The sequence below is a fragment of the Salvelinus namaycush genome, chromosome 12, assembly GCF_016432855.1.
Source record: "Salvelinus namaycush isolate Seneca chromosome 12, SaNama_1.0, whole genome shotgun sequence".
In the NCBI taxonomy this organism is placed as follows: Eukaryota; Metazoa; Chordata; class Actinopteri; order Salmoniformes; family Salmonidae; genus Salvelinus; species Salvelinus namaycush.
The window spans coordinates 34,241,691-34,269,558 of record NC_052318.1 but is presented as its reverse complement, the minus strand read 5'-3'; the positions used below and the strand labels follow the sequence as shown (position 1 = coordinate 34,269,558).

General features: G+C 43.8%; 1 protein-coding gene across 5 annotated transcripts; it reads left to right on the top strand.

Moving 5' to 3' along the window:
• Positions 1–426: 426 nt before the first annotated feature.
• LOC120057155 (ras-related protein Rab-6A-like) lies at positions 427–22,599 on the top strand. 5 transcript variants are annotated; one of them, XM_039005623.1, is made up of 8 exons: positions 427–876; positions 14,199–14,257; positions 14,585–14,638; positions 15,507–15,612; positions 17,607–17,718; positions 18,968–19,061; positions 20,519–20,585; positions 20,796–22,599. In XM_039005623.1, exons 1-8 carry the CDS (start codon positions 807–809, stop codon positions 20,858–20,860), a joined length of 627 nt encoding a protein of 208 aa, XP_038861551.1. In that variant the 5' UTR covers positions 427–806; the 3' UTR covers positions 20,861–22,599. The 5 variants fall into 5 exon arrangements, 4 of the variants coding, with proteins under 4 accessions (XP_038861551.1, XP_038861550.1, XP_038861549.1 ...); XM_039005622.1 differs by lacking the exon at positions 15,507–15,612 and adding an exon at positions 15,775–15,880 and having other exon boundaries at positions 430–876; XM_039005621.1 differs by lacking the exon at positions 18,968–19,061 and adding an exon at positions 19,534–19,627 and having other exon boundaries at positions 433–876.
• Positions 22,600–27,868: the final 5,269 nt, after the last annotated feature.

Here is a 27,868-nt window from a genome sequence, read left to right as displayed (position 1 = left end):
GTGTCTGTAAACGTAATTACATTGTTGGCAGCAGCACAGTTACAGTCAACAACGCTATAAAACACATGACAACAGCCTAACTAGCTCTGCTAGTAGGGCGAGTAAAATGGTCAGTGTGAGGTGTTCTCTCATTTGTGTCTGGAAGTAGCTAGCAAGCTAGCCAACTTTAGCCAATAGTTTGGGTGCTTTATAGTGTTGGTTGGTCAAAACACTCGAATTAACCCTACTCCTCGGCCAGAGCGTTTGATGGCCCCGAGAGCGAAACGCTCTGAATTTATGAAAGCACAATCTGACATTGAATTTACGAAAGCCAAGAGCGCACTCTGGCACTCCAGAGTGAATTTGCGAACACACCCGTAATTTACACCACTGCATCGGAATGCCACAATCGCTTTGGATTGGTGGAGCCTTGTGCCAGTCGTCGAACATATTAGGTCGTGACAAACATCCTCTGAAACAACTAGCTAGCAGCGATGGAGTGGGAGTGCTGAGGTAGTTAGTCAGCGAGTCACAAACAAGTCAGCGGAGTGTTCAAGAAGCCAGTATCTACTAGCTAACGTTAGTTATTTAGCTATAAACTCACCGACTGCCAGTCAAGCCAAGAAATTGCAGTTTAGACGCATTGCTGCTAATGTTAGCTAGTTAGTTCTTACGGCACAACCCCCCTCAACTTATCAACTGGGCTGGCTAGCTAGTAGGGATTTAGCTAGCTCACTAAAGTAAGGGGTAGTGTGTTTTTTTTAAAATCCACACACTGTGGGCCACAGTCTACAACTTGCCTTTGCCTGCCTAACAATATTACAGTCATGTCCGCGGCAGGAGACTTCGGAAACCCTCTAAGGAAATTTAAATTGGTCTTTCTTGGCGAACAGAGCGGTAAGTGAACACTGAAATGTGTGGGGTAACGACTAACGCGTGTTATGTGGTCATCAGTTTGCTAATTTAGCTATTAACTGGCTAGCTAGCTAATGCCATCCCTCATCAATCATCATGGGCGAGTCCCTTAATTTTATCGATATCCACCGATTGCCATGATATTGAGACCATGGCGATTTAAATGATCTAAATAGCTACGATCAGTGATATCAAGTGTTTAACGTTAGCTACTTTGTTGCTAGCTACCGTTAGCTGGCAAACGTTAGTTAATGGTTAGCAGCTTTACCTGGCTAACTATCATATCATTTTTTTTAGACCTATAAACTTACTAGCCTAGCTAGTTAGCAAGCTAGCAAGCTGTTGGGAGACGCGTTGTTTCTAGTTCACCCAACCAGTCAGGTCAGTAGTCGGGTTGTAACGACGTTAACTAAAATCATTAACGTTAAAACTAGTTAGCCAGCTGCTACATACTACTGTATATGTTTTTATTTCACCTTTATTTAACCAGGTAGGCTAGTTGAGAACAAGTTCTCATTTTAAACTGCGACCTGACCAAGATAAAGCAAAGCAGTTCCACACATACAACAACACAGAGTTACACATGTAATAAACAAACATACAGTCAATAGTACAGTAGAAAAAGTATATGTACAGTGTGGGCAAATGAGGTAAGATATGGGAGGTAAGGCGATAAATAGGCCATGGTGGCGAAGTAATTACAATATACCAATTAAACACTGGGGTGATAGATGTGCAGAAGATGAATGTGCAAGTAGAGATACTCGGGTGCAAATGAGCAAGATAAATAAATACAGTATGGGGATGAGGTAGTTGGATGGGCTATTTACAGATGGGCTAGGTGCAGTGATCTGTGAGCTGCTCTGACAGCTGGTGCTTAAAGCTACTGAGGGAGATATGAGTCTCCAGCTTCAGTGATTTTTGCAGTTCGTTCCAGTCATTGGCAGCAGTGAACTGGAAGGAAAGGCAGCCAAAGGAGGAATTGGCTTTGGGGGTGACCAGTGCGATATACCTGCTGGAGCGCGCGCTACGGGTGGGTGCTGCTATGGTGATCAGTGAGCTGAGATAAGGTGGGGCTTTACCTAGCAAATACTTGTAGATGACCTGGAGCCAGTGGGTTTGGCGACGAATATGAAGCGAGGGCCAGCCAACGAGAGCGTACAGGTCGCAGTGGTGGGTAGTATATGGGGCTTTGGTGACAAAACGGATGGCACTGTGATAGACTGCATCCAATTTGTTGAGTAGAGTGTTGGAGGCTTATTTGTAGATAACATCGTCGAGGATCGGTAGGATGGTCAGTTTTACGAAGGTATGTTTGGCAGCATGAGTGAAATAGGAAGCCGATTCCAGATTTAATTTTGGATTGGAGATGCTTAATGTGAGTCTGGAAGGAGAGTTTACAGTCTAGCCAGACACCTAGGTATTTGTAGTTGTCCACATATTCTAAGTCAGAACCGTCCAGAGTAGTGATGCTGGACGGACGGGCAGGCAGGTGCGGGCAGCGATCGGTTGAAGAGCATGCATTTAGTTTTACTTGTATTTAAGAGCAGTTGGAGGCCACGGAAGGAGAGTTGTATGGTATTGAAGCTCGTCTGGAGGTTAGTTAACACAGTGTCCAAAGAAGGGCAAGAAGTAGACAGAATGGTGTCGTCTGCGTAGAGGTGGATCAGAGAATCACCAGCAGCAAAAGCAACATCATTGATGTATACAGAGAAGAGAGTCGGCCCGAGAATTGAACCCTGTGGCACCCCCATAGACTTCCAGAGGTCTGGACAACAGGCCCTCCGATCTGAGACACACTGAACTCTATCAGAGAAGTAGTTGGTGAAGCAGGCGAGGCAGTCATTTGAGAAACCAAGGCTGTTGAGTCTGCCGATAAGAATGTGGTGATTGACAGAGTCGAAAGCCTTGGCCAGGTCGATGAATACGGCTGCACAGTAATGTCTCTTATCGATGGCGGTTATGATATCGTTTAGGACCTTGAGCGTGGCTGAGGTGCACCCATGACCAGCTCTGAAACCAGATTACATAGCAGAGACGGTACGGTGGGATTCGAAATAGTCGGTAATCTGTTTGTTAACTTGGATTTCGAAGACCTTAGAAAGGCAGGGTAGGATAGATATAGGTCTGTAGCAGTTTGGGTCTAGAGTGTCTCCCCCTTTGAAGAGGGGGATGATCGCGGCAGCTTTCCAATCTTTGGGAATCTCAGACGATACGAAAGAGGTTGAACAGGCTAGTAATAGGGGTTGCAACAATTTCGGGAGATAATTTTAGAAAGAGAGGGTCCAGATTGTCTAGCCCGGCTGATTTGTGGGGGTCCAGATTTTGCAGCTCTTTCAGAACATCAGTTATCTGGATTTGGGTGAAGGAGAAATGGGGGAGGCTTGGGTGAGTTGCTGTGGGGGGTGCAGGGTAGTTGACTGGGGTTGGGGTAGCCAGGTGGAAAGCATGGCGAGTCGTAGAGAAATGCTTATTGAAATGATCAATTATAGTGGATTTATCGGTGGTGACAGGGTTTCGTAGCCACAATGCAGTGGGCAGCTGGGAGGAGGTGCTCTTATTCTCCATGGACTTTACAGTGTCCCAGAACTTTTAGGAGTTTGTGCTACAGGATGCAAATTTCTGTTTGAAAAGCTAGTTTTAGCTTTCCTAACTGCCTGTTCTTTCCTAACTTCCCCGAAAGTTGCATATCACGGGGGCTATTTGATGCTAATGCAGTACGCCACAGGATGTTTTTGTGTTGGTCAAGGGCAGTCAGGTCTGGAGTGAACCAAGGGCTATATCTGTTCCTGGTTCTACATTTTTTTTGAATGGGGCATGCTTATTTAAGATGGTGAGGAAGGCACTTTTAAAGCATAACCAGGCATCCTCTACTGACGGGATGAGGTCAATATCCTTCCAGGATACCCGGGCCAGGTCGATTAGAAAGGCCTGCTCGCTGAAGTGTTTTAGGGAGCGTTTGACAGTAATGAGGGGTGGTCGTTTGACCGCAGACACATTACGGCAATGGGTGATCGGCAGTGATCGCTGAGATCTTGGTTGAAAACAGCAGAGCTGTATTTGGAGGGCAAGTTGGTTAGGATGATATCTATGAGGGTGCCCGTGTTTACAGATTTGGGGTTGTACCTGGTAGGTTCATTGATCATTTGTGTGAGATTGAGGGCATCAAGCTTAGATTGCTGGGGTGTTAAGCATGTCCCAGTTTAGGTCACCTAGCAGCATGAGCTCTGAAGATAGATGGGGGGCAATCAATTCACATATGGTGTCCAGGGCACAGCTGGGGGCAGAGTGTGGTCTATAGCAAGCGGCAATGGTGAGAGACTTGTTTCTGGAAAGGTGGATTTTTAAAAGTGGAAGCTCGAATTTTTTGGGTACAGACTAGAGGTCGACAGAGTGTGATTTTTCAACGCCGATACCGATTAATCGGCCCGATTTTTAAAAATAAATAATAAATAAATAAAATATTTATTTGTAATAATGACAATTACAACAATACTGAATGAACACTTATTTTAACTTAATATAATACATCAATCAAATCAATTTAGCCTCAAAAAAATTATGAAACATGTTCAAATTGGTTTAAATAATGCAAAAACAAAGTGTTGGAGAAGAAAGTAAAAGTGCAATATGTGCCATGTAAGAATGCTAACGTTTAAGTTCCTTGCTCAGAACATGAGAACATATGAAAGCTGGTGGTTCCTTTTAACATGAGTCTTCAATATTCCCAGGTAAGAAGTTTTAGGTTGTAGTTATTATAGGAATTATAGGACTATTTCTCTATACCATTTGTATTTCATATAACTTTGACTATTGGTTGTTCTTATAGGCACTTTAGTATTGCCAGTGTAACAGTATAGCTTCCGTCCCTCTCCTCGCCCCAACTGGGCTCGAACCAGGAACACATCCACAACAGCCACCCTCGAAGCATCGTTACCCATCGCTCCACAAAAGCCGCGGCCTTTGCAGAGCAAGGGGAACAACTACTTCAAGGCTCAGAGCGAGTGACGTTTGAAACGCTATTAGCGTGCACCCCGCTAACTAGCTAGCCATTTCACATCGGTTACACCAGCCTAATCTCAGGAGTTGATAGGCTTGAAGTCATAAACAGCGAAATGCTTGACGCATTGCGAAGAGCTGCTGGCAAACGCACGAAAGTGTTTGAATGAATGCTTACGAGCCTGCTGCTGCCTACCACCGCTCAGTCAGACTGCTCTATCAAATCATAGACTTAATTATAACATAATAACACACAGAAATACGAGCCTTAGGTCATTAATATGGTCAAATCCGGAAACTATAATTTCAAAAATTAAAACGTTTATTCTTTCAGTGAAATACGGAAACGTTCCGTATTTTATCTCACGGGTGGCATCGATAAGTCTAGATATTGCTGTTACATTGCACAACCTTCAATGTTATGTCATAATTACGTAAAATTCTGGCAAATTAGTTCGCAGCAAGCCAGGCGGCCCAAACTGTTGCTTACACCCTGAGTCTGCGTGCAATGAACGCAAGAGAAGTGACACAATTTCCCTAGTTTAATATTGCCTGCTAACAATTATTTATTTTTTTACCAAATATGCAGGGTTAAAAAAAATATACTTCTGTGTATTGATTTTAAGAAAGGCATTGATTATTATGGTTAGGTACATTCGTGCAACGATTATGCTTTTTTCGCAAGTGCGCTTTTGTTAAATCATCCTTCGTTCGGCGAAGTTGGCTGTCTTTGTTAGGAATGAAATAGTCTTCACATTTCGCTTCGAGCCAGGCGGCCCAAACTGCTGCATATACCCTGACTCTGTTGCGTAGAACTCAGGAGAAGTGACACAATTTCCCTAGTTAAAAGAAATTCATGTTAGCAGGCAATATTAACTAAATATGCAGGTTTAAAAATATATACTTGTGTATTGATTTTAAGAAAGGCGTTGATGTTTATGGTTAGGTACACATTGGTGCAACGACAGTGCTTTTTTGCGAATGCACTTGTTAAATCACCCGTTTGGTGAAGTAGGCTATGATTCAATGATAAATTAACAGGCAGTGCATCGATTATATGCAACGCAGGACAAGCTAGATAAACTAGTAATATCATCAACCATGTGTAGTTAACTAGTGATTATGTTAAGATTGATTGTTTTTTATAAGATACGTTTAATGCTAACTAGCACCTTACCTTAGCTCCTTGCTGCACTCGCATAACAGGTAGTCAGCCTGCCATGCAGTCTCCTCGTGGAGTGCAATGTAATCGGCCATGATCGGTGTCCAAAAATGCCGATTACCGATTGTTATGAAAACTTGAAATCGGCCCTAATTAATCGGCCATTCCGATTAATCGGTCAACCTCTAGTACAGACCTGGATAGTAAGACAGAACTCTGCAGGCTATCTCTGCAGTAGATTGCAGTTCTATCTTGTAGGAAAATGGTATGGTAGGATGTGAATACATTGGAGGTAAACCTAGGCATTGAGTGCTGATGAGAGAGATATTGTCTCTAGAAACATTTAAACAAGCTGATGTCACCGCATGTGTGGCAGATGGAACTAAAGGGTTGGCTAAGGCATATTGAACAGGGCTAGAGGCTCTACAGTGCAATAACACAATCACTAACCAGAACAGCAATGGACAAGGCATATTGACATTAGGGAGGGGCATGCGTAGCCGAGTGATCATAGGGGTCCAGTGAGTAGTTAGGCTGGCTGGACATACGGCGATTCAGACAGCTAGCAGGCCGGGGCTAGCAAGTTAGCAGAAGGGTCTTTTAGGGATGTCGCGACGGAGGAAGTCTGTTATAGCCTCCTCGTGCGGTTACGCGGTAGACCAGTCGTGATGGATTAGTAGGGTTCCGTGTATCAAAGAGGTCCAGTCCAATTGGCAAAATGGGTATAGTGGCCCAAAAAATTGGCAGATGGATCTCATCAGCTAACAGTCCAATATGCTCGAGACAGCTAGCAGGCTAGCAGATGGGCATTCAGGGGACGTCGCGAGGTAGGAGCCAGTTGAATAACCCCCTAGGGCAGATTACGTCGGTAGTCCAGTCGTGAAGGAGCTCCCTACCGGCAGTAAAAGGAATCCGGGGAAAATAGGTATTGTAGCCCCGGAGCGGCTGATGGACCTCTTCAGCTACCCGGGAGAGGGCCTAGCATGGGCTAGATGTTAGCCAGGAGTAGCCACTCGGATTGCAGCTAGCTCGCTGCGATGATCCGGGTGAAAAGGTTCAGAGCTTGCGATAGGAATCCGGGGATGAGGAGAGAAAATAGGTCCGGTATGCTCTGGCTAGTTTTCCGAGCTATAGTTTAGCTGATTACTGCTGGCAGTGGATAGCTGACTAGTAGCTAGTTAGCTGGCTAGCTTCTGTTGGGGGATTCCGGTTCAGAAGTAAAGAAAAATACTTTAGAAAAAAAGCAGATCCACACCACATTGGGTGAGGCGGGTTGCAGGAGAGTATTTTGAAGTTAACGTTTAGGAAAAAATATAAAAAAGATATGCAAAGAAAAAGATGTATACTGGGAATATTACCCGTAATGGTAGGTTGGTATAACTATGGCATACTATGGTTTGATGTATCTGATTCACGATCAACTAGGGTCGGTGTTGATTGAACAGTCAGAGATTTCAGATTTGTCTTTGGTGTAGTTCAGAGCAGTTGTCAAGTTTTCGGTGCTAATGTTACTCTGGCCAAAGATAGCCTCTGTGTCAAGAAATATGTTGCATTGTACGTCAAACCATAGCATCAGTATCAATGCGTGGAAGCTTTGCCAATCTTTATTAATGTCTTTTTGCTAACGTTATAAGGTTGATTTATAAACTCATGCGTGCCAGCCAGCACTGTCTTCTCTCGTGGGGACTTCATATTGTACAGTTCAACAGATTTATGTTCCTGCAATTCTGTTTCTCTTAAAAAAACAAGAAGTTCTTATGAAACCATCTGTCTCTCTGATTCTGACAACCAGTTGAGCTATTGTGCTGGATGGATCAGCGATACCTGTAACCCAACTGTCCTACAACATAGATTGCAGACAGAACCACCCTGATTTGAGGCCTGTGGTTTTTCCTTCTCTGTCCAACTTTAGTTGATTTCTCTGACCTCTAGTTATTGGATGGGATCACTGTTTCAATCACAGTTCTTCGTTGAGACACAAAGAGAAAGATCCAATTGAACTGGAAAGAGTGGGGTTTAGGATGCAAATACAGTGGTATGATGGATATATCATATAACATTACTGCATTGAGAAACAGCCAAGGACTGGAATGATGCCTGGGTGACCGGCCTGATCTCAGCACTGCTGAGGGGGTGGGATGGTATGGAGGTGGGCTGGAAGTCAATCAGTTCCTTTCAATGTAGTCAAGGCTATAAAATAGTATATCCTATATACCACTGTCAGCAACAAACATCCCCCTCTAACCAGAACCCATGCTACATTTCAATGAGGTTTATGTGTTTGTTTGTGCTGCTGACAAACGTGTGATGTGTTTCTGTTGAGACTGGGGGAAGGGAGGAGTAATGTGGATAATATACTGCTGTGATTTATTTTGCATTCTGCCCCAGAGGAATGAAGCTTGACCTCTGACCCCTCGCAGCTATTTATGTAAGCAGGGATTTCTGCACTGGTGTGAGAGGTGAACACTGGATCAGAGTGTGCACACATTAGGTCTAGTCAGTATAAGTCCCTCACTGCTGGGAAGAACACAAACGACAGACTTCACACTCATATGTTTTTGACTGACATGTACTACTGTGTCCACAGACTCGTATGAAAATGGGTCTAGATTTAAGTGACTACTTCTCAGGTGTTTTCGCCATTAGATCTCATCAGTGTAATTACTTCTTGCATGTTTGAAAGGATGGCCTGGTCCTAAACCCAGATCCTCCCAAGTTAGGCCTAACCTTCCCTATAATTATGAGATTATTGACTGGTTCCCAATTTCCAACCTGGCCATTGTATTACCCTGGCCACCTAATCATCCCCAGCATCCAATTGGCTTGTTGAACTACTCATCTCCCTGGAAACTCTTTCCTAGGTTGTTGATAGTGTTCTCACCTCTTAGACAACTTACCTGGTAAGTAAAAAGAATGCTAAAAACAAACAGCTCTCTTGCTAGCAGACATGCAAGCATGCCTCTATTTATTAAAGGAAAGACCAAATACTATTTTTCTTAGGAAGTGATGGGCCTCTAAATTGAACATTCTTTTTAACTTTCCCAACTGCATAACGCCTTAGTCTATTCTCATTGAAGAGACCTGAAGTGGAGATATCAGGCCAAAATTTCAATTGACATAAATATGTACATTACTGACTTGCGTGACTACAATACACATTGGCCAAAGCACGCTTTGTCTGACCACACTTTGAGCTTGAGTAGAACAAGTCCTCAGGGCAGTCAGGGCACACGCATGCGTACAGTGGATGTCGTCACTTGTCATTGTCTGCAGCAGTATCTTCTAACATGTAGATCGTATTCATATTGACTCCTAAAGTAGACATGTTTTCCTGCTTCTGTCAGCTGTCTAGTCCTCTCAGTCTTTGGGTGGGCTCTCTCTCAATACCAGCTGATCTGCCCTGCGTAGTGCATACCCTCCTCCCAAGCAGCACTGACCCCTCCGCCCAGAAAAATGGGGAAGGGGGCAGTCCTGAACTCAAACTAGGTTATGGTTTTTCTCTCAGGAATGGTAGATGTGGGGCATGGAATGGGTCAAGTCCTACCTTCTAATTTTAGGGAGTACCACAGATGGTGAGGAAGGCACAAGGAGGCTGAAGAAATTCGGCTTGGTCCCTAAAACCTTCATGGACTTCTACAAATACACCATTGAGAGCATCCCGTTGAGCTGTATCATCGCCTGGTACAGCAACTCCAGGCCATCAGACTGTTACAGTCACTGCTAGCCGGCCTCTGGCCAGTTCCCTGCCCTGAACTTTAGTCAACCGGCTTAGCTGAATGCCCATACGTGCATCGTACACTATGTACCAAACATTAAGAACACCTTCCCATTATTGAGTTGCTTTTGCCCTCAGAACAGCCTCAATTCGTCGGGGCATGGACTCTACAAGGTGTCGATAGCGTTCCACAGGGATGCTGGCCAACGTGGACTCTAATACTTCCCGCAGTTGTCAAGTTGGCTGGATGTCCTTTGGGTGGTGGACCATTCTTGATACAAACAGGAAACTGTTGAGTGTGAAACTCAGCAGTTCTTGACAGAAACTGGTGCGCCTGGCACATACTACCATACCCCGATCAAAGGCACTTAAATATTGTCTTGCCCATTCACCCTCTGAATGGCACACATACAATCATGTCTCAAGGCTTAAAAATCCTTCTACCCTGATTTGAAGTGAATTTAACAGGTGACACCAATAAGGGATCATAGCTTTCACCTCAGTCGGTCATGAAAAGAGCAGGTGTTCTTAATGTTTTCTACTCTGTGTATCTACTGTATTCTAGTCAAGGCCTATTCTATAGAACTACTGCTGTACACACCTTTACTATTCATATACTGCCCATAATGTTTATACACACCTACATATATATTTATATCCCGGACTCTGACATTGCTCGTTCTAACATTTATTAATTCCTTCCTTTGAGGGGGAGATTTGCGTGTTTTTATTGACATGTATTACTAGCTAGGAACAAACATTTCGCTACACCTGTGAAACATCTAAATATGTGTATGCGACCAATTTGTTTTAATATGGGCTATGGGGAAAGCTGTAAAAAAAAACAAAAAAAAAAACAAAGCTAGATTAGGAATCCAGCCATTTTGTTTTCTCTGCCTCTCTCCCTCCATTTCTCCCTTTGGCAGCTGCAAGGTATTCTGTCAAATCATGGCATTTTCATACACTGGTCAGCGTTAGTGGCTCCACAGAATGATTTACTGTAATTGGGAACCTTTGCCATCTGGCATTCCTGTCACAAGAATGTCACTCTTATCTTCCCTTACATACTTAACCAATGCTGGGGATTGGTGTCACATGTCCTGCTTTTCATCTATGTACACTCAATGGCGTGAGAGCCGCTCCATTCTCTTGCATTCAAGGAGTAGTTTTCAGTTTCATTGCTCTGCCCACAGAAAAAAGCAGCCATGGGACCACTCATTGTCATATTTTAAGAGGTCACCTCTTCAAGTCTGTCTGTATTTAACTTCCATTGATGCCCATTTTGATTGGCTGTTTGCTATCAGGAAGAGAATCAGGCAGAACGAGATTAGGCATATTGACTGAGGAATGGATTATTGAAAAGAGTTTGGTATTTGGCTCGTCACAAAGAGAAGTAATGTAAGACAATGTCATGCCAATTACATTGAGATGAAGAGAATGGAGTGAGAGAAGATGGCATAAGGCCTCTAGATCGCTCCCTCTGACCCCAAATCTGGCACACATTCGTGTGTGTGTAGATACCTCTATTGATCGATGGTACAGATTGCTTAGAGACCTGTGTGCACTGTCTTTCTGAACACTGCTGTGTTATGGAGAGCTCTGCTCAGGATCCATGAGTTGAGGCCTGACCAGCCATGAGCAACAGTGGTAGTATGATAGAGGGGTTGGGTGAGACGTACAGGGAGGGGAAGGTTGTATTGGAAATTAATACTTGTGCATGTGGTAGACTGGAGCAATGAAACAAAATTACTTTTTTATTTTTTTTCTCCGTTTTAATCCCGCCCTAATTTCCCTTGAGGTGTTGTCACATGCCAGTGCAGGGCGAGGGAGAAACAGTGAGAGGGAGTGTTGGTGGCAGAGATCCAGGTTAATTGACATCAATAGACTGACCAGGTGAAAACTGTCATGGAAAGGGCAGGTGTTCCTAATTATTATTTTTTTGTACACACTGTACTTGGCTGTTTTTGAGTATGCAAAAATATTTTTTTATACTTTTAAATGCCCGGATGTCATACTCATTTCGGCTTTGACAACAGCTGATCAGTTAGATATGGGGATGCGCTACCAAAATCAACAAATGGCGGGAAACAATGCATTCCCACACAATGCATTCTCAGTATGCAAAAATAGAATGTTTAATAGTATGCAACATTTTGAAAATCAAGTATGTTTTAAATGCCAGGACGTTGTCTGGGTCGGCACTGAGAATCTCCCAGCATTCCTTGGAGTTCTTTTTCTTAAGTCAATTCAAAAACCCTTCAGGATTTTGTATGGCATTTTTTACTGATCTCTCCCTTAAAGTGTAGACTCGGCAGACGGCTCCTCATGGACTCTTACTCCAGGCCTCTTGGTTGGTGGAGTCAAGTCATAAGGTAGTGGTGAGCTGTGGGCTTTGGCCAGAAAACAGATGGTGTACCTCAGCAAGTTGTCTGAGGAGTTGCTGAGTTTGGAGAATTGCAGGACCAAATCAGGCTAGAACATGTCTTATGTTAGCTATGTGAAATGACTCACTAAACGCTGATCTGGTGAGGTGTGTAGTACTGTGTCTGTTCTGCCAGCACTACTGGTGTTACTTACTCTTCAAGACTAATCAGGGCCATAGCCAGGGACTGAGTTTTAGTTTTGTCCTGAGTGGGTCATTTACTGCATTTCTATACAATTTTAAAAACTCTCAAATGCTATTCAGAGAACAGCAGAAACAAGTAAAAATGGCCCCAGCCCTTATCTTTGCTGTTGTCGCTTAATTCAGACCCATAGCCTATTAGCGAAACAATTAGCTGCTACACGTTAACTCGCATTAACTCAGCACTATCATTTCATACCTAGAGGGATCTGTTAGCAGAAAAAGTATTTTATAAACAAAAGGTAAACAAATATGTTTGCTTTACAGAGCTTTTTTTTTGGTGCAGTGGTGCAGCTAATTTCCTGCAATTCTCCACATTTTCCCTTTAACATATGCCATGTTAATATGATATCTGAGAAAAGTGATTAACAAAATAAATGAGGCCCACTGGAGGTCAGGGCCCCTTCATGTGCCTGGTCGGTTATTCGGCCATGAATACTAAAAGTTACTATGGCTGGCTAGACTAATTGAGTGACTGTCAGTGACCACATTTACATGCACACCAATATCCTGTTATTATTCGGGATACTTAAGTACTCTGTTTTTGAGTTGATGCACATAAACATCATATCCCGTTTACAATAACCCTGAAGAAGCTTGTATCCCGGTTATGAGAAAGGCTGATCTAAGACGGGATACTGTGGCATGTTAACATCTTATCCCCTTTACTGTTGCGGTCTACGCAGGCTCAGTGAAGCATTTCATGGGTGTTGTGATGTTTTCATCTGCTTGTCAAACAAATCACTTCATAAAGTAGGCTACCTGCCCATTTCGCTCCACCATAATAATTCCATAATTTAGACTACTGTAATTTACTACTTGCTGCTTTCACCCTAATTTACACAAGTTTCTGCTTATAATTTCTGACATTTGGTAGGCCATATTATAATTTCTGACATTTGTTTGTCAACTATAGTTTGATGCATGTAGTTTCTCTTCTGTCATAACTTGTTGCCCAGAAGACTAAATACAGTAGTGATCAGCAGAATATTTATGTAAAACAGAATGAATGCATTATTAATCTTGTTAACACCGGTAAAGTTGTCTGTTTCATTTAGGGCCCTGGGAAAAAACACAATAACATTGGAAAGATTGGTCCTGTGCAAAATGTCCAAATGCCATCAGTTTGACTGGTTTTAAGGAAATGAAAAGTTGAGAAAATGACACAACCTATTTCTGTTAAGACTTCAGTTAGTCCTGGGTGCATATTTTGTGGTTAAAATACAGTCTGCTTGCATAAGTGTCAAAGATCACGCGAGTGTGTAATGTGTTTTCTCAAGAGATGCTGAAAGAAATTATATTTCTCCACTCCTGTTTGTTCTCTGCTAATATTCGTTGTATAATTTCACTGCAAGAAATGCATAATTCTGTGAGTTTATATTGTATTACTCTACATGTGAGTAGTTATAGGCCTACCATCAGTGTTTATATTTCAGTTACTATTCCTTTAACCAATATACTTAAAGGAGGAATATTCTGTTAATTCATGGTCAGGGATACTCATGAGGCGGGATATCAAAGGTGCATGTAAACGGCTTATCCCGAATAAGACCTGAAGTGAGAGATGAGGCACTATCCCAAATACCGTGCACATGTTATTTTAGTCATTAAGTGACTTATATCAAGAGGAAAACTGCAGATGCACAACCAATTTTCAAAATTGTACCTTGTGTATTCTAACTCAACAGTAAGTTGAGAAACCGACAGTTCTAAAAATACATCAAATTGGGGAAAATTACAGCGATCCGGACTTCTGTGTCCTTATGTAGCCATGTTGGTCCTAACACGTGTCTTGTGTTTTTCAGTGGGGAAGACCTCATTGATTACCAGGTTCATGTACGACAGCTTCGACAACACCTACCAGGTGAGGCTAGACCACACAGACACCATTGAGTCTGGATTATGGTAGTCAGGGCTAGGTTTACTACGCTGTTGATCTCAATGCCTAACCCTAGTCCTGGTCCTACAACAGGGTGGGCAGACTTTTGCTCCAGACCAACACTAACACACTTGATTCAGCTAGTCTGTCTTTATGATTAGCCAATTGAATTAGGTCTGTTAGTGCTGGTCTCGACTAGACAATCTGTTTGTTCCTTCATTTCAGTTTAGTCTAACTACAGTACTGAAGCCTTATCAATCTACCATCATTGTCAGAAATGTTCTCATTCTTTTCATTCTTTCTCGTTTCCAGGCCACAATAGGAATAGATTTCCTGTCAAAAACCATGTACCTCGAAGACCGAACAGTAAGTTTTACTTTCTCCTTTTTAAATCAATCTCTGTTGAAATTGTCATAGTCCATAAAGTGGTAATGTGCTGATTGGGATGTTATGCTGAATGAGAGAATATTTAAGTGAGTGTGTTAGTCATGACTCTGGTGTTACTTTTGCTGAGTAATGTTATAGTGATTTAGAAAATGTCTCTTTTTGAAATGTAAAGATTTACCCATTCACTGGTATGTACGCACCCCCACTCAATCACACAGGTCTGAGTCTTTACTGCATTTTTGCCAATAGTGGTTTCTGGGACTTTGGGGATGCTGGGTATCCTGTGACCTGACTGCCTGCTCTAACTGTGTTTTGTCCTGGCCCAGGTTCATACACACACACACACACACACACACACACACACACACACACACACACACACACACACACACACACAGCACACACACTAGCGCCTTAAAGAAGCCGGAGAGCCGCCCTGTCCTGGGCTGGGATTGGATCCTGCCTCTTCCTTCCTGCTAGCTTTCTCTCCTCCAGACAAACTCTATCATTATTTTCTTCCCTTTTTCCCATCTGTTCATATTCGGTTCATTCTCGTGCTGAAATTCAATATCTAGCGTGAACGAGAGAAGAACCTTTCAGAAATGAGGCCTAGTACCCATGATTCCCTTGGCCCTCACCACTCCTCCTATGGTCACACACTCCATGCATGCAGCCCTCTTTCTCTCTCTCTCGTTCTCTCTTACTCTCTCTCCTTTTCTCTCCTTCAGAAGTTGATTTGTTTTATTTCTTTATTTTTGGTTTCTTTTACCTCATGTTTTCCTTTTCTCATCTACTTTTCATCCTTTCCTTTTCCATTTTATTTTATTTTTCCTCCCATCCGCCACAGATCAGGTTGCAGCTGTGGGATACGGCTGGGCAGGAGCGTTTCCGTAGCCTCATCCCCAGTTATATCCGAGACTCCGCCGCCGCTGTCGTAGTATACGACATCACAAGTAGGTACTCCCCTCCGCGCCCCGCCCACTCGACGTGCGTGCGTGCCCCGCCCCCCCCCTCAACCCTCATCCAGTTCTCCCCTCTCTTACCACCACCTCTTCCTCTTGCCCCTCTCTCCTTCTCCTTCTCTCCCTGTGTGCTGGTGCTAACGTGCTGCTCAGGTGAGGCTGCAGCTTTGGGACACAGCCGGCCAGGAGCGCTTCCGGAGTCTGATCCCTAGCTACATACGAGACTCCACCGTGGCCGTGGTAGTCTATGACATCACAAGTGAGTGCGGTCCCTTCTGATGGAAAAGTGATGGAAGGATACCAATCAAAACAAAAAAGATGACCTCATTTTTTGCTGCTGGCTCAAGTCCCTTTTCTGTTTTTTCCATTCTCCTTTTTTCCCTGTACCTGATGCCTTTTGTCCCCTTCATGTTTGTGATGTTTTCCTCCCCCTCTTTTTTTGTATGTGTCCACTTCTTCTTTATTTGGTCTGCTTTTTGCGTGATTGTAGTCTGTGAATGTTTCAGTATTAAATCGACAAGTATTAGTTTGTTCATTGATACCAGAATGACAAAGCATTCGGTAGCATACATACAACCCAATTAAAATATTAGGCTACAGACAAAATAGCTTCCAGTAGTAAAAATTAGTTGGTGAAATCTGTTTATAGTAAAAAGCAGTTAAATTTGTCAATAGTTTAGTAGTTTCCTTGGTGATTTCTTGTTTTTTTCCAACAGAGCAATCACATTTCTTTTCAATCCTTCCCTATCTTTATTTTTCTGGACTCTTCTTTTTTTTGGCCATGGCAACCATGACTTATGTTTGTCACCCATATACAAAACAATGAAGTGTCTTATTCGTTTTGTTAGAAATAATTGGTATCGGCAGCGTTGAGGTTGCTTCAGTGGCCTATTTTGCCCGACATGAAATAACAATGTTCAGTTTTCACTCAATTTTAACGTCTCTCTCCTACAATGTGTCTGTTAGATGATTGGCCATTAGGGGGAGATAAAAGCAGACATGGAGCTGCAGCAGGGCTAGAGGAAAATCAATAGACATCTATTTAACTGGTTCTCCGGGGAGGAAGTCTGACTGTCACTATAGAAAAACAGACACCACTTCCAGCTGGATAGAGGATAGACAGTTAAATACATATATACAGTCTATGGCCCTCAAACTCAACTCTGGACTTTGAAGCCAGCTCCACTGCTTGTTTTAATTGTTCCCCTGTAATCAGGGACTGATTTAGCCCTGGGACACCAGGTGGGTGCAATTAATTATCAGGTAGAACAGAAAAACAGCAGGCTCAGGACCGCCGTAGGGAATGAGTTGAGTACCCCTGGTCTATGGGATAAACACAGGCAGAATACAAGGATATGGATAAATAACATAGTAGCCTAGATGGATGGAGGGTGTAGTGGCTCAATTATCCAATTTAATTGTCCCAAAACAATTATCATCCTAATCCTTTCGCCACAATTGAGTGGTGAAATGTTAGTATTGACTCATGCAAATCCAATGTCCAGAGTTTGATTTCAAGTTGAAAAATAATACATTTTTCTTCTGGTTACAAAATATAAAGAGAACTAACAACACAAATTCTAATAATTCAAACTAAAAAAAACAAATGGCACAGTAAGGATTGTCTGGTATTGTCAAAACACTGAGCTGCCATTCCAGTCTCTACCAGTAGGCCTTGGAGTCTGTAGCTTTTAACTGTATTCTCCATCAGCCTGTAGAGGGGGCTACACACACTTGACGGGATTAATAGCAAACACACAACAGATTCATTATGAATTTGAAACAAAGATGTACAATTTAACCTATTTGGCTCTTACATCTGGATAGGAAATGGGAGCTGGATTTACTTTGTGTAATGAGCTTGTCACATTCTCTGTATATTTGTTACTGTCTGTCGTTCTGCTCATCACCACAAGTCCGTACTTGTCACAACCTGAATGGAGATTAACATTTATTCTCTCCTCCCTCTCTCCCTCCTGTATCAGATGTCAACTCTTTCCAGCAAACCACAAAATGGATTGATGATGTCAGAACGGAGAGAGGAAGTGATGTCATCATCATGCTGGTGGGAAACAAGACGGACCTTGCAGACAAAAGGTGTGAGTGACATAATAACTGAAGGCTAAAGTCAGTGTAGTGTCAGTAAGCCTGTAGAGCTCTTCAGACCAGGGGCCTCATAACAGTTGAGTCAATTTTACACTAAATATCTTTGCGCACGAAAATGTAGAGATTTCTAAACTAGACGCGTGCTGTACATGCATGCGCATGTTTCCCATTATAAATCAGACAAAAAACGCACTTCATTCACCTTCTATGGTGACGATAACGCCCTTATTTGCTGTACACTGTGGAAGTATAGGAATTAGGCCAAGATGGCCTCTAAAGGAAATAGCAATGGCCAACTTGTTCAAGTGTCTTTGGAGATGTTGATAGAATGTTTTATTTTGTCGTGACATTTGCTATAGTCTGACCGTTTCTGAAAGACGAAAGCAATTGCAAGTTGTGGACCTGTAATTATTTTAGAATGCAAAGCTAAAATAAATGGATTTAGGCTCTTCTTATTACAGTATATTCAGCCACCTGTTTTGTTATTAATGTGTCATCATATATTATATATCATATATTCCTGCTCCTTCTTGCAATGCATTACTTCAACCAGTAGAAACTGTGTACTCATGGTGTAAAGTTTGCAGGAGGATAAGCACATTCTCACGTTCAGTTTTTATAAATGCCATCTTTTGCGTGAGATCTGGCGCATGTGTATTTTAGGGCATATTTTGTACATGTGCAACATTTTCTAGATGAGGCCCCAGGTCCTGGAGGGCTCTCTACATTAGAGCATACTACTGTATCCACTGACTAACTGTAGAGCGTTTTTTTATTTTTAAGACAGACCTTTAGGCCCTGCTGTGTTGAGTGGGAAACACTGTCCTCTAGGTACAGCTGACCAGGGACTTGTTGGCCACAACAAGGGGTCAAACCTCTTCCCTTGATACAGGCCATCTAGAGACGGATCTGTCTGGAGTTGAATAGACCACACAGAGACTCTTTCCAGTTTAGCATGACCTAGATGTATGAGAATTATTCATAGATTCAACCGATCATAGCAAGTCTTATCCATTTGTGTGTTCAAACAATTGTGACAGGCAAACCGCTCCTTTTTATTTTAACACATGGTTTGCCACTATAACCCCCAATGCTTTTGCCTTAAAACAACTGCTTTGAATTTCTATTCCCATGTTTACTGTATTGACTGCTGTCCTGCTGTTTTGTATTATTGGTTTTAGATTCTAAATGAGCTGACTGTATGCTGTTCATGTTTAACCCTCTTATCTACCTACCACAGGCAAGTTGCTATTGAAGAGGGTGAGAGGAAGGCCAAAGAGCTAAATGTAATGTTTATTGAGACTAGTGCTAAAGCAGGTTACAACGTCAAGCAGGTGAGTTTGTGACTGAGTCGTGCTCTCCGTCCATGCTTCTACTGCTGCTGCCTCGGCTCATCCTCGAAAGGTCACACATCATGTTCAAAGTTCAGGGGTTAAGGGTCAAATGCTACAGTAATGCTGCATGGGTAGGTTTAGTTTAGCCCAATCCTTATATGTAAGGTCATTTAGAATTTCTGAAGTGACTTGCACAGGCACACCATTCTATAATACCCATTGATTGACCATTTTAGATTTAAGTGCTTTTCATTTGAATCCTATATGGTGTATTGAACCAGGAGCTGAGGTGGTACTCTGAGGTGTTGAGATGAAGTAGGAGCTGTGTGGGCACTCGACAGAGCAGAGGTTGCAGGAGGAGGAGCAGGAGACACGGCATGTTCATCCTTCACTTCATGATGTTCATCTCTTTCTCGTTCATGTGTTTGTGTACGTGTGGTGCGTGTTTGTCCATTGTCGTGTGTCATCACAGACAGATAACCACAGAGGAAGGGGAACAGAGAGCCAAAGAGCTGAATGTTCTTTTTATTGAAACAAGTGCAAAGACTGGCTACAATGTCAAACAGGTAGAGCGCAGCATGTGTGTGACGTGCTCACGCTTTCTTCTGACAGCTTCTCTCACACGTGTGTGTGCATATCACTGTGTGTTGAACGCTGGCTTGAATTTACACTAAATGGGGTCATTGGATTTGTCTCAGAACTCTTTCCCACCAATCTCATGTCAGTCATAATAACCAAAGACCAGAGGGTTCTTTGCACCCTGGGACAGACATCCACTGCCCTGTAGAGGTGTGGGCTCAGAGTTGGTCTGGTGGGTGGGACAGAGTTTAGACTTGTGATCCACACCCCAGGTTTTATTTGAGGTGGTTTCTCTGACCACTATCAAATTATTCTATTTAATGCATTATCTGCATGATCTATCCAGCAGGGTCAGTTATTGGATGGTATTTGACCTCCTTTTAGGAGGAACTGTATATGATTACCGCTGTCTGACCTTAAACCAATGAATGAACAAAGCTTCAATCAGTCTGGATTGTATCGTGAGCATTGAGCTTTGTGAGCTCTACAGTAGGTTTGTGTGGAAGGCACAGATAATTTATGAAAGAGGCCTTTATTCAAACCCTCAGGCAAGTAAACATGAATAAAGCGAGCCGTTTCCCCTGTTCAAACCAACTGTAAGTTAAAAGAATGAGCTCTGATTTGCTGATTAGAATCAGATGATTGACCTATCAAACACACTCAAATTCAAGGTGTACAGATTCTATGGGGTCTCATTTCTTATGGCGTCAGCCTCTGGACAGGTGAACCTTACAGTTTGCCTGTTTTAATGCTTCCAATGACGATGTTTTAAGAAGACCGGAATCCCAAAGAGCTGCCCTGGCGCCTCTGTGGATGTCAGGGTAGGATGGCTGGACTGGTCTGACTGACAGATGACGTCTGTTCTCTCTTTCCTGCAGCTGTTCCGACGCGTGGCTGCTGCCCTCCCTGGCATGGAGAGCACACAGGACAAGAGCAGAGAAGACAGTATCCTTACTCTACGCAGACACACTTGTGTGTATAACTACAAATGTTTTTCAGTGGCAATAGTAGATATAAATGCTTACAGATTGTACTCAAACATTTAGACACCTATTGGCTAGCTTGTAAACCTATTGAGAAGATGGGAAGTGCTTGAAAGGACTTCATGTGTTCCTGTCTGACCTCCGAGTTGGTCCTTAACCCCTCCTTCTCCAGTGATTGACATAAAGTTGGAGAAGACCCCAGAACAGCCCGTCAGCGAAGGAGGCTGCTCCTGCTAACTCCAGCCTCCGTTTATCACTCTCCATCACTGTTTCTCTCTCCTGCGCTTTGTTCTTGTTCTTTCTCACCCTGGCTTATGGGCCTCTATACTGTACCTATCCTCTCTGCTTCACTGCTCTCCCTCTGAACCCCTTGATTCCTGACTCCTTCACCACAGCCTGAAAGAGAACACTACCTGTCTGTCATCCTTGTCGTCGTGGAAACCCACTGTCTCACTGAGATTACCTTAAGCTTAACAAGCAAAATGTGGATGTGAATGCTGTTTTATTTCCGTTGAACTTTAACTCTACTTTGGCAATGAAAAAGGAAATCATTTATTGTTACATTTTTCAAGCACTGCATCCTGTTTTTCTGTAATACGCCATGCAAGTGACTCGTTCTTACGTCCTACTTCCGTGTTCATGTCCCTGGTCTTTTACATGGGCCAACAGATATCATCAAATTAATTGAAACCCAGTTATATATTACGCTTTGTGGATGGAACTACTTCTGCCAGATGCCTTTTATGGCATTTTTGACGATTGAAGACTATTTAAAAAGCCTAGAAAAGTGCAAAAACGACAAGCCTACTTCCTGCGTCACTTGCATGGGTATACTCTGTGGAAATGGTTGGTTGCACAGTAGTCAAAAATGATTGCAGCATGTGAGAAACTGAGACTTCAGAGTAATGGATACCGAGTGGAATTTTTCTGCCGTAAGTGGGCTTAGCAGCCCCCAAGAATATCACTCACTCGGTGAACGTTGAGCACACCAACCTTACCTTTGTTATGCCGGTCCCACCACATAGCAGCTACACAGTGTCACTCCACAGAAGCATGGTATGACAACACAATGTAGGGGAACCACAAGAACACACACACAGCATGATGACACAATTCCCACCACAACGTGACGCAAAGTAACAATAAAACACAAGGGCAGTTTCACTACCACAACACGACCGTCCTTAATGTCACGTTGTCCTCACAAATTAAAAGGTATCTTCACCTTGGCTGCCATTTTCTATTATATCTCTTGGTTAGATCTATACTTTTTTCTAAAAGTAAAATTATTATCATAGATGAAACAATATTGCTTTGGAGAACGGTAGTGTTTGCGAAATGATTTTTGTATATTGAGAAGTATCATATTCAACGCAAACCCAACTTCGTTAGATATGCAGACATGCCTTTTTAAGTGTTAATTGTAGAGGGCTTCCATGGTTTTGGGATTTCCTAGCTTTGTTTGGTTTAATGTTATATCGACACTTTAGTTATTTTTTTGATCTTTTGTTATTGAGAATTATCTTACATGTTCATTCAATCCACAAGGACTTGTGATATTTATTTCTACTGGATCATGTTTCTTTGTTTATTACTGTTAATACGATCATTGTTGGGATTATCCCTAAATGACGAGAGTATTTTGTCAACCACCTGATTTTTTTTTTCAAACATGTCCTCCAGCTCTTCTGGTGATGTCACTACCCCCACTCCACCCCAAAATACTGATTTGATCAAACTGAAGAAGAAAAAACCATTGCACTATGTTTCTGGAGGAAAGACCAGGAGCGTCTTGGTCCGTAACCTTTTATCTTTGGAATGGTTTTAAAGGTTGGAGGCTGTCTGTGCTGCCACAAGCTCATCATTTGCACTGCTAGAATTCATCAGTGTCTTATCATCATCCCCAAGAAAGGTCTGCGTTTAACTGAAATGTCCGTTTTTCATGGTTGAATAAATAGATAAGCTAGATAAGGTAAGCTGAAAAGCGTGACTAGTCTTATTTCCTGTCAACTTCATGTCAGTGTTGAAAATATTTCAAGTCTAAATAATTTCCCCAAAACATAATTGGGTCATAGTGGGCAACGTTTTGGCTGTATATGACACATGGCCAAAACCTGCTATTGTCCTCAGACTGAATGTTTTCTGGTATTGTACTGAAAGTGAAGACAAGGTGAAGGACAACGTATTGGCCTGATGTCAGGGCAGGCTCCATCCTGTTTCAAGGGGAAGGTCTTGGGAAAGGTCAAAGAATGTGTACTCTGTAATCATGCCTGTCTGCACTCACCAGCAGCACTTCATCTACTTTCTGACAACCTCTCTGAAACAGCTTACCAGTAAGCTACAAGACCAATTGTCAGCGAACATATCAGTTAGTGATTACAGCCTCCCAGCTGCCACAGTGCATTACTGGACATTTTTTCAGTGGGTTTGTTTTGGGTCACCTAAGTGGAACCGGTAACAGTTGGTACTGATCTGATGCATAAATCAACTATGCCTCTGACTGGAGCCCATCCCTTTACTGGCCTGCTGAGAGCTGGTACGGCCACTGGGTGGCAGCCTCTCCAACGACTGGCCCAGGGACCATGAGCAGAGAAAATTCCACATGAGATCCTCTGAACAGTTACTGTTGGCTCCCTGATGAACATTACCAACACACACACCTGAGCTCTACACACACACATACACCAATCGCTGCTTCCCCCCTCCCTTCATAGACATGTTGACCTACGTAGATATGCATCATCTAACGTTCTATCACCCACTACCTTATCTACATAGTTATTGTGTCAGCTATCATACCATACACTATCATTCATCTTTTGGTTAAGTGACCCCTATACTATTCTATTCGTGACAGATTCTAAACAGCTTACTATGAGGTAGTGAACAGTGTTCTCTAGTCTACTACAGCGCTAGCTGGATCATTTCCCCTGACTTTACACTATTTGGATTACAATATGTCAGATGTCTGTTCACCCCATTTGATTCATACTGAAGCTTCAAGCATGAAGCCCTAAATATGGAGTATCAATACAGGATTATGACAAGGGAATAGCAACATCTGTTATTAATGATCAGCATCTTTGTGACAAGAAAATTGTCAAATTTATCTTTTTGGAATATCCATTAATCTAAGATTAATATTTCCTGTTAATTCATTAATGCAATTTGGTGTTTCCCTCCATCCAAGGTCATTGATGTAAGAGTAATATTTTTTGTGTGCGTGCACGTGTGTTTTTATTTCATTGTGGTGTTAAAAAAAAGCATGTGTGTTTGCTTGTGTGTGTCTGAGCTAGCTGTTCTAGGTCACTGATGACACACCTGTGTCTCACTCTCTTGTTCCATAGAGGTCTGAATTCATTCAGCCCCAGCCAGCTGACGACAGCTCTCCACAGCATCTCTATGTCACTAACCCAGGCCCAAACACATTCCACTGCCTCAGGACTGATACACCATGTGTCCTTGATGAGGATGAGACCCTAAGCCCCCTCGCCCAAGATGCTGAACACACACAATGTTCCCTCTCCGTCCCTATCTGCTCTCTCTATCTCTCTCACACACACACACAGAGCTAGATACATTGATTCACTGCAGTGGTTGCTGTGTAAGGTCTGTGGTTGTGAACTTGCTCCCTCTAGCCTGATCGCCTGCTGAATCCGTGGCTGGTTTTGTATGAGGGTATGCAATATCACTGCATGCACTGTTACCATGGCATCACAGGGGCACGTTTCCTACTCACCTCTCAAGCCTGCATGCAACCTGAAGCCCACCCCCCCCCCCCACTCTCCCTGCCTCTTACCTCCCTCTATTTCTCCTAATGCTCTAAAACTCTATCTCTCGGTCTGTCCTTTCTTCAAATAACATTTTATTGATCACATGCTTCGTAAACTATTTAACTAACTATTTAGCAGTCTTATGGCTTGGGGGTAGACGCTGTTCGGGGTCCTGTTGGTTCCAGACTTGATGCATTGGTACCGTTTGCCATGCGGTAGAAGAGAGAACAGTATGACTTGGGTGGCTGGAGTCTTTGACAATTTTTTGCACCTTCCTCTGACACCGCATGGTATAGAGGTCCTGAATGGCAGGGAGCTCGGCCCCAGTGATGTACTGGGCCATACGCACTAACTTCTGTAGTGCCTTGAGATCAGATGCCAAGCAGTTACCATACCAAGTGGTGATGCAGCCAGTCAAGATGCTTTCAATGGTGCAGCTATATAACTTTTTGAGGATCTGAGGGCCCATACCAAATCTTATCAACCTCCTGAGGGGGAAGAGACATTGTCCTGCCCTCTTCTCGACTGTGTTGGTGTGTGTGGACCATGGTAGTTCCTTAGTGATGTGGACACCGAGGAACTTGAAGCTCTCAACCCGCTCATCTACAGCCCCGTCGATGTTAATGGATGCATGTTCGTTCCTCCGTTTCCTGTAGTACACTATCAGCTCCTTTGTCTTGCTGACATTGAGGGACAGGTTGTTGTCCTGGCACCACACTGCCAGGTCTTGGACCTCCTCCCTATATGCTGTCTCATCGTCTTGGTGATCATGCCTATTCCCATCGTGTCGTCGGCAAACTTAATGACGGTGTTGGAGTTGTGCGCTGCCATGCAGTTGTGGGTGAACCGCGAGTACAGGATGGGGCTGAGCACGCACCCCTGAGGGGCCCCTGTGTTGAGAGTCAGAGTGGCGGATGTGTTGTTTCCTACACTAACCATCCTGGGGGTGTGATCCAGTTGCAGAGGGAGGTGTTCAGTCCCTGGGTCCTTAGCTTAGTGATGAGCATGGAGGGCGCAGGTGTTGAACGCTGAGCTGTAGACATTGAACAGTATTCTGACTTAGGTGTTTCTTTTGATCTCTGTATGAGTAAAGGACATCTAGTTGTACAGGTAAAATGCTGGTAGAAATTAGGTAAGAGGGATTTCAGTTGTCCTGCATTAAAATCACCGGCCAGTAGGAGCGCAGCCTCTGGATGAGCATTTTCTTGTTTACTTATGGCACTATACAGCTCGTTGAGTGCAGTAAATAGACAGCTACAAAAAATACAGATGATAACACTCTTGGTGAATAGTATGGTCTGCAGCTTATCATGAGGTATACTAACTCAGGCAAGCAGAACCTCGAGACTTCCTTAATATTAGAGATTGCACACCAGCTGTTGTTAACAAAGTGACACAAACAACCCCCTTGAGCTTACCTTACACTGTCGTTCTGTCCTGCCGATGCATAGAAAAAACAGCTAGATGTGTATTATCCTTGTTCAGACAAGAAACATTGGATATTCTTCCCCTTGATGCTGTTACTGTTGGCGTGTGACTCACAGTGGCTACTGTACCAATGTGGCAGAGCAAGTGTGTGTGTGGGGGCAGGTGGGGGTAGCCTATGTACAGTATCACACCGCCATTATATTAATCTAATGAGTTCAGCTTTCTATGTCACAGCAGAATACTGTACTGTGCTCATCTTTCCAGAGAAAGAATGGGGGTGGAATGGAGAAGGGGAAATGGATAGAATGTGGGAAGGGGAATGAGGAGGAGTGGGGAGGAAAATTCAGTAAGGGGGAGAGGAGGGAGTGAGAAGGTGGGGGCAGAGACAAATAAGTGTGCGGTCATGCTGAATACAGTAACAGGAAGGGGCAGAGGGGGAATGGGGAGGAGGAGCAGAACCATGATTCTCTCCTGTAATCCTCTCGACAGAGGCATGAGGCGGGTGATGTGTAACAGAGAGAACGAGAGAGTGAGAGAAGAGAGCGAGACCATGTGTACGAGAGGGTGATGGGAGACAGAGTGACAGTGAGAGAGAAAGAGACTCCACATTGAGACAGAGGATTGCAGGGAAGGAAGGGAGGGGTGGCGGTAGAATCCCTCATTCCAATAGAACAGGAGGAGAGAACCGAGACGGCACAAGGGAGGCATTCTTGCAAGCACAAGTGAACCAGCGATCAGGCTAGCAATCAAAGCACATTTACCAGATAAGGAAATAGGGAGGGAGGAGAGCGAAAGAGAGAGGTCTGAAGGGGGGAATGTGGCATGCTTACGTAGTTTGACAGAGATCGAGTGAGAGAGTGAACCAGAGAGAGTGAGGGAGTGCTGAAAGGAGAGGGAGGAACAAGGAGCGAGACCTAGAGAGAAATAGGTAATCAGAGAGACTGAGCTCAGAACACAAACATAAGGAGAGGGGAAAGGAGGGAGCAAGGAGAGAGAAAGAGCAAAGAGAGGGAGAGAAGAGAGAGATGATGGTTTTCCAGGAGGATAGCCACTCATCCCTGCTCTCTGCGGCAGACATGACTCCAGGCGGAGGACTCTGCTGGAATTAGCCAGAGGGACGATAGAGGACAGCAGGTCTGCAGCACCACTGCCTAAGTGTATGCAGCAAGGCAGCTGATTGAGTGTGTGTGCCGGCGTTTATTTTGCCTTTTTTTACTGTTTCTTGTAGTGATTGGGGGTGGAGGAGCCAACGTTTCTCATGACAATGAATTTCAGTAAGCAATACAGTGCATGGCAGGAGCTTTATGTGCAAATGTGTCTTTACATCATAGTGTAGTAAATATAGGGAGGATTCAGGCAGTGACAGTCGGTCCTCGAGTTTGAGCGTGTGTGTGTGTGTGTGTGTGGCTGTGCGTGGAGGTGAGCAGAGGAGGGGTCAGCTGGGTGCAGTGTGTAGTGTGCTGGGTTACAGGAGGCAGGGTACAGAGAAGGTACTGAACACAATGCAAGGACAAGAGCTTCACACCGATGGGAGGGAGTGCATTTGAGGTACCAGGACAGCCCTGGGGGTAGGGTGGAGGACAGAGCGAGAGTGGGCAGGGAAGAGCGGGAGTGAGGGGGAGGAGGGAGAGAGAGAGCAAGATCATGGCTGTCACATACAATAAGCTATAGCATAGATCTGAGTGGTGCAGCAGGGGGAAGACAAGCTTCACTACACAGGGAGGGGGAGGGAGGGAGGGAGGGAGAGAAGAGGAGAGGCAGAAGGCATCACTCCTCTGCCAGGAAGAGCAGAGCACAACGGGACCGGACCGAGGGAGGGCACACACGTTCACCCCCACACTGTCACTCCCATAGAGAACCATCGGCCAGGTCAACGAGTAGAGGTCAGAAGAAGCTGGTGTGGGACGGGGGCGGATGCGCCCCCTCTGGCTGGGGACCGTCAGGAGCGCTGAGCCCAGGAGGAGGGGGAGGAGGAGCGGGAGGAAGAGGGGGAGAGCCCCGGAGACCCGGTTCCTCCTTAGGCTGAACCTGTCTTTCAATGACC